Genomic DNA, 10,000 nt, shown 5'->3' with positions numbered 1-10,000 from the left:
CCTCCTCACCCTCCTTGTCCTCCTCCTCCTCCTCCTCCTCCTCCTCCTCCTCCTCCTCCTCCTCCTCCTCCTCCTTCTCCACCTCCTCCATCACTCCCTTATGTTCACCACGCAACAACAGCTACAAACAACTTACCCCAATACCACCACATTCAACATCATTTCCCTTCACTTTGTCATCACCATCACCTCCAACCACAATCTTCACCATCCTAACCCCTCACTTTGACGATCACAACACCCGTTACCCTTCCACAACACTACATCCCCGCCAGACTGACTTGGATATGCGATTCGTCCACCCAGAGGTTTGTGGGCAGGGGCGTGGAGGTCCGGATGTAGGATGGGGTGAGGAGGTTGCTCGTCAAAACTTGACGGAAACTATCCATAATCCTCTTAGCCTTCAGCTCTCCCAAAGGGTCTCTTTGTCTTATACCTTGCCTGCGCGCGCGTGTGTGCGTGTATATGGTTGTGGGGGGATGATATCTGGATAAGTGTGTGTGTGTGTGTGTGTGTGTGTGTGTGTGTGTGTGTGTGTGTGTGTGTGTGTGTGTGTGTGTGTGTGTGTGTGTGTGTGTGTGTGTGTGTGTGTGTGTGTGTATGTGCCCATGTCTGCCCAGTTTGTGTACACATATGTTAACTGTTCTCTCCTTTATCTTCTCCGTTTTCCTTTTTCCATGCACACCAGTATTTCTGCCTCCTCCATCATCATCCTCTTCCTCTCCAAGCATTCCTTCACACTGCCCTGTCATTTCGTTTTCTTACTTTCTTAATTTAGAAGAATAATGACAAAAGGCTCGACTGATGCCAGAAGAGGACAAAATGAAAAAAATTACAAATGCAGTCACAACAACAATAACAAGGACTACGGCGACAACAAAAAATAAAACAATAGAAGCAACAGAAAAAACGGAAGCAACAGCGAAAATTGAAACATCAACAGAAACAGAAAGAACAACAACAGAAGCGCATACAACAACAAAAGAAACGCCAGTAACAATAATGACAATGATGATAATGATAAATGTAGGAATAGAATAATGATTCATTTGCGTGGGAAGAGAAGCAAACTTCGACCAAGATGAGTTCTCGATTGATCGAGACCCCGTTTTGTCTCGATCTCGTCCTTTGGTCCTGCGAGACGGACGTCAGAGAAAATCATCTCCCTTCCACCAGTCTTCAAATCTCGTCAACACCCTCACTTCTTCTGGAACCCGAGAGGCTGGCACTCGCTCTCCAGACAAGGCCCAGGATAACCGGCAACTGATCCCGTCCTGCTACTACTTTATACTAATTATATAAAAAACACTATTAATGAAAAAGACCAACGTATCATCCCCAAAAGAAAAATCAATGGGAGGACCAAATGACCGTTGCCAGCCTCTGTTGGGCTGCGGGTATCTAGTCTGTGAGACTCGAGGCAGCAGTCATATCATGACCCGCCCCTTAACTGAATGAAGTTGTTTGGTGTTGGCTAGACTGAAAATATATAAAGTTCAGAAACACAATCTCCCCTGAGGAGCCTCTACAGTGTGCCCGGATCACGAATTGATCTTCCGGTATTGTCCATCTCGAGGTCCGGGAGTCTCTGAGTCTCCCGGAAGGGGCAAGTGTCTCTTCTCTTCTGAAGGCGAGGACGTTGGTCAGGAAGGAGAGTCGAAGAAGGCGAGAGGAAGGAGGGAGAGGGTAAGGGGTAGGAGGAGGGAGAGGAGGAGGACGGATGTGTGTCATCGATTCCGGTTTCTCATGTTTGATCCAGAAGTGCTCCCGGTCAGGCACGCCAAGCGCTTCGCCCCGGATGATGAGTCAAAACACACACACACACACACACACACACACACACACACACACACACACACACACACACGTACGTACGTACGTTCACGCTTGTTCATTCATTTGTTCACAAATTGTTCGTTCGTTCACTCACCGACTCACCGCTTGTTCACTAATTCTCTCTTATTCATTCACTTATCCTTCAACTTTTTCACTCACTCTCTTCTCACTCATTTCCTATCACTCGTTCGTTCACTCTCTCCTCACTCATTCCATCCTTCATTTTCCCTCTCACTCACTCTTCCAGTTACATTAATTTTTTTCTTCTATTTTATTCCCTCAATCTCTCGTTCCCTCAATCTCTCTCCTATACACTCACACTCCCTTATTCCTGCACATCATCTACCCAGTTGCTCGACCTGATTGTTGCTTGGAATGTCAAGGCCAAGATCGATCCTCGCGTTGACATTTGGTCCTCCAAGGCTCAATGAAGAGTTTCTGAGGCTTAGGATTTAGGTCATCCGAGTCTGGTTGCAACCCCCTGCCCCCTCTTCTTCCCTCTTGCCCCTCCCCTCCTCCCCTTACCCCCTACCCCCCCCTCCCTCCTCCCCTTCCCTCCTCCCCTTACCCCCTACCCCCTCCCCTTCCCTCCTCCCCTTCCCTCCTCCCTTTCCCTCCTCCCCCAAGATCATGCTAATCACCTAAAATTGATTAATCCCAACCCCAGCTTAGTCTGCGTTATATTATGTTATGTGTATATTTCCACAAACTCTTTTACATTCATAGATACGTGTCACTTGTGTTATTCTTTTTTTAAGCTGAGAAAGACTACCACAGTTATATATATATATATATATTATATATATATATATACATATATATATATATATATATGTATATATACACATATATATACATACATACATACATACATATACCAAAGGCTTTTTCCCCCTACAAAGGAGGTAGCATATATATGTATATATATATATATATATATATATATATATATATATATATATATATATATATATATATATATAATATATATATTGTGTGTGTGTGTGTGTGTGTGTGTGTGTGTGTGTGTGTGTGTGTGTGTGTGTGTGTGTGTGTGTGTGTGTGTGTGTGTGTGTGTGTGTGTGTGTGTGTGTGAAGTTTGTCTGGCTCCTCTCTTACTCGAACTTCTTCTGTAATTGAAAATTCATCGAGTTTTTCTTTTATTTTTCGTTGTTATTCCGGGTTACATCCAACAGTTGAATAGAATCACCTATCATTTATCCAAAAAAGAATAAATAAATAAACAAATCAATAAGTAAAGCATGCCAATGAACTGTAAGGTTATGGTGGTTAGTTACAATATCTTCAGTATTGGGGTAGTCCATTAGCTAACTAGACCCACCTAAAACTACTTAGGAAAAAATACATCAAGTGCACCGCCTAGATGGTGAATGTCAGGCGATTTTATTCAGCCGAGGGGCAGACTGCAGCAAGGGGGTCGTCGATGATCGAGACCCCTTTCTGACCGATGCTCACACCAAACTGAACAAAAATTACTGTTTATATATCATCGCAACAACGTATATATGAGGCGTCCAGAAACAGAGGGGCATCCTCACCATTTTTATTGGTTTCGAGTTGAGCACGGATAGAGGAAGCTTAGACCAAGATCTAAGGATATAAGGTCTAACCACTTCCGACCGAATTTCGAGGGAGTTGGCGCAGCGGGCCCGTGAACGTCACCTGGCTGTTCAAAGTGGGGTTCGCGGGTCCTATAGCTGTCAGTTGAAGCTGGTGCGTCGTTCGGGAATGTCGTTGCCTTCGCTCGCACCGCTCCACGCAATTAGTTATATTCTGACAAATATTATATAAAATATATATATAAATATATATAAAATATTATAGTTCCTGTCTATATATATGAATATATAATATATATGATATATAATATATATATATATATATATATATATATATATATATATATATATAAATATATAAAATATTATAGTTCCTGTCTTCCTTGGCGTTTCACAGTTTTCTTCAGTGTTTCACAAAGAGAAAACGGACCCAGCCTAATGACGTCAGAAGCTGCGCACAATAATTCAAACGGTCTGACCTGTATATTTAGACCTTGGCTTAGACCTTTCATGATCCGTAAAAGTGGCGGAGATGTCCCTCTGTTTCTGTGTGTTGAGAAAGTTGAGTAGTGACGACGAACATTTGCTTTATTCTAAAGAATTATTCTAACAAATAACTCATTTTTATCTCTTGCCCTCACAGCCTCGTGGAGATCTACAAAGAGCGCGTGCGCGACCTTCTGGCCACTGGACCGGCGGCAACCCGCAGTCTGCGCGTGCGTGAACACCCGCGCACCGGACCTTATGTTGAAGGTATGTGTCAACCAGAGGCTTTACCCGACAACTTGTGTGCACTTCCGTGAACACGTCATGTGACTTCAGTGCGAGCACGTATACACACACACACAAACACACACACACACACACAAACACACACACACACACACACACACAAACACACACACACACACAAACACACACACATACACACACACACACACACACACACACACACACACACACACACACACACACACACACACACACACACACACACACACGACCTGTTTATGATTTGACATAAAACCCTTCCTCTTCCAGGAGTCACGCGCCACGCCGTGCGGGAAGCAGGGGAGGCGTGGGCGTTGTTAGAACGCGGGCGGAGCAGTAGAAGCGTGGCGCCCACGGCCACCCACGGCGAGTCTTCGCGGTCGCACGCCCTCCTGACGTTGGCCCTAACGCAGCCCCGCACGGCGACGCACTCCACGCTCACTCTCGTCGACCTCGCCGGCAGGTAGGTCTTCCTTCGAGGATTTCCTCTTCAGGAGAAAAAGACCCGAGGCCCCTTGATTTTATTCAACTGACGTTTGCCAGGATGAAATACTTCCAGTTCATCTCTCACCCCTCCTACAACTAGATTAAATTGTCTGGTCCAAGCCAGAACAGTATCTATAAGAATTCGTGCAATGGTGATGACCTTTAGTGATGAGTGAGTCTCTTGTCTCTTGGTTTGGACCCACATCGAAAATTCAGTTTGAGACCCTGATTTTAGTGGGGGGACGGAGAGAGGGGGACGGAGAGGGGGGGTCGCCGATTTAATGAAGCGGCCTTGCTGTGGATGTCCTGTGTCCTGCGACACTGCTTCTGACCCAGGGCAGTGGACAGGGTGCAGGGATGACCCGTCATCTAGGAGGTGCTAAGATGGGAGGGGGTGTGGGGGGTGTGGAGTGTTTTCGGGGATGAAATGGGTGGGAATGCTTTTGTGCCTTGTCCTTTTTGGCTGCCCCCCTGGTAAGGGGGAAAAAAGCCTTAGGTATATGTATGTATGTAGTAACATTTTAGTGTTAGGTGCAGTTAGTACGTCTGTGACGTAGCGCATTAAGGGCTTCTTCAGCTGAACGAAATAATCCGGCATTATCTAGAATGAATAATACAAGTGGAAGCTCCTGGCCGAAGAAAGACTAATTGCAGTCGTTTGGAATGTTTTTTTTTTTTTAATGTCAGGCAATTTTAGCCAGGTTAAGGAAAAATATCCGGTGGAAGGTTAACCTTATGTTAATCCCTTTGCCTCCATGACCTTACCCCTTAATCGAGTTCTTTAGCTCTGGTGGCATCCCCTGATCCAAATAAAATCGTCTGAAGTTTGGTAGAATGAAATATTTGAGGTGTGTCACCGTGGCTGCGAGGCATAAGTCTCTCGCAGGGGTCGGAGACCCTTTCCTGTTCCTCTTAGCGTAGATATACTGGTAGATGGATTGACGGAGAATTGAGTGGGTAGACAAATAATAGATCAGTGGACAGATGTATACGGTAATAGATTTAAGGAACACTGGGAGATAGATGACTGGACGGGTAGATAGTTCTATCTACACCTTTCTATCCATCTACTTCCAAGTAGATGGATAGAAAGGTGAATAAAAATATATCAAGTTCCGTCTACTTTTTAGGTAGATAGAAGGTAGATGAATAAATAGTTGAATAGAAAATTATCAAATATTTTATACTTTTTAATAGACAACGTCCTTGTGTATTGATCAGGGTCAAGATAAGGTCAATGTAAACACGTAAGTGATGTCATTATTCGCAGTGTCTATTTACTTTAATTTTCTTTCTTATCCATCTCCTTACACCCTCAGCTATCTATTCGCCATAGTATGAAGGACTGATCGTCTTGAAGGGATTGTAAGGCCAGAGTAACCAAGTCCCTCTTCCTCTCTTCCATATTCCCTCTTGCTCTTCTCTACTTTTCCCCTTTTCCCCTTTCCTTTATCATCTCCCATTTCTTTCTCCCAACATAGATCTTTCCCCCTTCTAACTCCCTCTTTCCCTCGCACGCTTTCCCCCTCTCTCCCTCTCCTCCTTCTCCCCCTTTTCTCCCCTTTTCCCCTCTCCCACTCTCCTCCTTCTCCCCCTTTTCTCCCCTTTTCCCCTCTCCCACTCTCCTCCTCCTCCCCCTTTTCTCCCCTTTTCCCCTCTCCCACTCTCCTCCTTCTCCCGCTTTTCTCCCACTCTCCTTCCTCTCCTCTTTCTCCCTCTGCTCATTTACCTCCACTGCTCAACCTCCACCCTCCACATAATCCGAACGTGCCTGCCTGCTTGCCTCTCTCCTCCTCTTCCTCCTCCTCACACCCCTCCTCCACCTCCTCCTCCTCCTCCTCCTCCTCCTCCTCCTCCTCCTCCTCCTCCTCCTCCCCCCCTCTTCCTCCTCCTCTCTCCTCCTCCTCGTCTCATATCCTAACTCTCTTTTGGGTCCTGTTGCAGCGAGCGGGCGAGTCAGGAGCGGGACCGGGCACGCCTGGCCGAGGGATCCAACATCAACAAGTCCTTAGTTACACTCGGCACAGTCATATCAGCCTTGGGTAAGTGTGGGCGTTAGAGGAGTTGCCTGTGGGCGTGTAGGGATGAGAGGTTACTATGGATGTGCAGGCGTGAGAGACATTTGTGGGCGTGCAGGCATGAGAAATGGTCTGTGGATGTGTAAACGTGAGAAGTATTTGTAGGAGTGTGGGCGTGACTGGAGATGTCTGTGGACATGCAGGCGTGACTAGAGGTGTCTGTGAGCGTACAGGTGTGAGAGAATATGTCTGTGAGTGTGAGACTTGAACTATGTGCCCCTGTTGACACGTGAGTAGGCGTGATCGAGTGTTTCTAGTAGTGTGAGTGACTGTGCTGTGTTGATGGGCTTGTGGGCGTAGTTGAGTAAATCTACGAGGCTATGGGAGTCATTTGGTGAGTGTGAGGGCGTCATTTGTTGAGGGGGGTTGTGGGTGTGGGCGTGGATGACTGAATGAATGAGTAAACAAATATAGCCGGGTAGTTGCAGTCTTCACAATATGGGTAATGTACAAGTACAATGATAACTGTTGCTTCAATTTCCACTGACTGGAAGCCCACAACCTCGCAGCGGCTGTCAACGGTCCTTAGGCTCTCCCGTAGATCTATGTGGGAAGAAACTCTAGACTTTTTTTTCGGAACTTTTTGTGTAACTGGCCTCTATTAGGAGAAGAAAAGCTGTCAGTCTCCTGTTATCAGTTTTCCCTTTGTGAAAAGGTGGAGGGAATGCAGGAAATTGATGGAGATCTTGGGTCCGGTCCAGTGACCGAGTGTCACCCCCTCAGGGTTTTGCCTCCAAATGAAGGTAAGGGTGTTGACGGGTTTTGAAGAGAGGCGGAAGGGAGTTGATACGGTCATATGTATGTCTTGCAGACCCACCACATGCAAGTGCCTGTCATTGGTCCTGTGTATACAAGAAATGAATGAAATTAGGTGTACACGTGACAGCGCATGTGTACACATTGATGACTGTGTACACGAAAGAAAGAATGCTGATGTTTGTGTACATACATCATATCTTATGCATACAGTAATTCTATTCTAATGCATGCTCACTTTACCTGTTTCTGTGTATACATGTACGAGTGTGTGTGTACGTATGCAATAAATTTAATATATTTTTGATGAAACAAAAATGTATGTTAGATTATAAAACATTATCTTCCAGGAATACAAATACCCTTCTGACAGAGATTTTGGTACATAAGTATGTACCCTTCAGGCGTGTTGCCAGTTTGCCAGTGTTAGCAAACAGATTCCATTTTTCTTGTTAAACTGTCCACTAACATATTTATGACTTAAGAATAACTGTCCCGAATGCTCGGTAGCTGCCCAGTAACTGCTCAGTAACTGCTTTCGAGCTTCTCATTCTTAGTGGGTCTTTAGACTCCTGAACATTATATATATATATATATATATATATATATATATATATATATATATATATATATATATATATATATATTTACATCTTCAAGCACTTTCAACTCTTTCGCAATGGAGGGATTACCCTCAACTGAATAAAATCGCTTGGCGGCAGCTGGAATAAAGATAATTATGTCATAACCCGGAGCGAAGCATTTAACCGAGACCAACTTAACCCTTTCGCTGCAGCAGAGGAGAGGTGCCGAGTTATGCCTAAAAGGAGGTCGAAGCCGATCGAGACCCCTTGTCAGCCTGTGTCCGACCCTCAGCTGAATGAAATAGTTTAGGCATTAATAAGTGTATATATATATATATATATATATATATATATATATTTATTTTTTTTTTTTTTTTTTTTTTTCACTAGTTCCCTCGGCCGCCAATAACTACCCAAAACCTTGCAGTAATTAACCGAATCTGCTACTAACTACTCAAGGTCCAATATTTACCCCGTTCGGTGTGTGGATCCCCCACCACCTTTCCTGAATAAAATCACCAGGCGGAAGACATGACATTGCTACAAGTCGTCCATAGCAGTGAAAGGGGCTAATCTTTCCCACATTAATCAGTGCTCCTGATCCCTAATTTCCTTCACATCCGAGCTCCCTAATTACCACAGTTCAACCACCACATTGATTAGTCTTTTGTGACTCCGCTAATTAGTGAATTTTCATATTACAGGAGGCGGATCATTGGTTCTTGGTAATTGTCAAAGGAATACCAGTAATCATAAATACCTCAATAGTGATGGGTTACCATACCAGTACCGTTATTACTCCCAGTTACCACCCCAGATACCGGTTACCACTACAAGTACCGGTTACTACCCCTTGTACCTGTTACCACCCCTAGTACCGGTTACCATCACTAGTATCGGTTACTACCCCCAGTACCGGTTACCACTGCAAGTACTGGTTACTATCCCTAGTACCTGTTACCATCCCCAGTACCGGTTACCCACCCCCAGTACCGGTTACCACCCTAAGTAACAGTTACCACCCCTAAGTATCGGTTACCACCCTAAGTACCAGTTACCACCCCTAAGTATCGGTTACCACCCTAAGTTTTAGTTACCATCCCGAAGTACCGGTTACCCCTCAAATACCTGTTACCCCTCGCCGTATGGGATACCAAACTTGTTGCGAGTAACTCCACAGAATTAGATGTCGCCAAATTATCTTATTCAGCTAGATGTCGGATCTACCCCTGGACGGGGTCGCGACCGAATGAAAGGCCGTTCAGATCAGAGGCCCGCTCCTTGGCTGAATAAAACGTTGGTTACGAATTCATCGCCTTCATTACTTCGTGTTCCCGTGACGTCATTGTTGTAACGTTCTCATTGTGACGTCATTCTCCCTGTGACCTCATTCTCTTTGTGTCGTCATTCTCCCTGTGACGTCATTCTCCCTGTGACATCATTCTCATTGTGATGTCATTCTGTGATGTCAATCTCCCTGTGATGTTATTCTCATTGTAACGTCATTCTCCTTATGACATCGTTTACTTGTGATGTCACAGATATACCTGCCAACGTTTTACTGTCAATACATTTAATCGGAACTTCAAAGGGGCCGCAGGAGTGGGGGGGAGGGAGATGACGGGGGTAGGGGACAGACTGCCATAGAGTAGGATTTTAGTTTATTTTTCTTCCTCATATGTATGTTTATTTATTTATTCTCTCTCTCCCTACATATCATATCATATACTTACCATATATATATACATATATATATATATATATATATATATATATATATATATATATATATATATATATATATTATGTATGTATATATATATATATATATATATATATATATATATATATTTTTTTTTTTTTTTTTTTTTTTTTTTTTTCCTATGTCGATATTGGATGATTAACATGT

General features: G+C 44.2%; 1 protein-coding gene across 2 annotated transcripts in view; it reads left to right on the top strand.

Moving 5' to 3' along the window:
- The window catches only part of LOC143037419 (uncharacterized), a 617,678-nt gene that overhangs the window by 540,902 nt on the left and 66,776 nt on the right, over positions 1 to 10,000 (top strand). For both annotated transcript variants that reach the window (XM_076205579.1, XM_076205578.1), the window contains exons 6-8: positions 4,060 to 4,169; positions 4,458 to 4,650; positions 6,618 to 6,715. In XM_076205579.1, coding sequence (XP_076061694.1) covers positions 4,060 to 4,169; positions 4,458 to 4,650; positions 6,618 to 6,715 — 401 coding nt within the window. The remainder of the gene's footprint in view (positions 1 to 4,059; positions 4,170 to 4,457; positions 4,651 to 6,617; positions 6,716 to 10,000) is intronic.

Source organism: Oratosquilla oratoria, chromosome 22 (genome assembly GCF_046742065.1).
Source record: "Oratosquilla oratoria isolate Oo_2021 chromosome 22, ASM4674206v1, whole genome shotgun sequence".
NCBI lineage: Eukaryota > Metazoa > Arthropoda > Malacostraca > Stomatopoda > Squillidae > Oratosquilla > Oratosquilla oratoria.
Note: the sequence above shows the minus strand (reverse complement) of the source record. Positions and strands in the feature narration are given on the sequence as shown.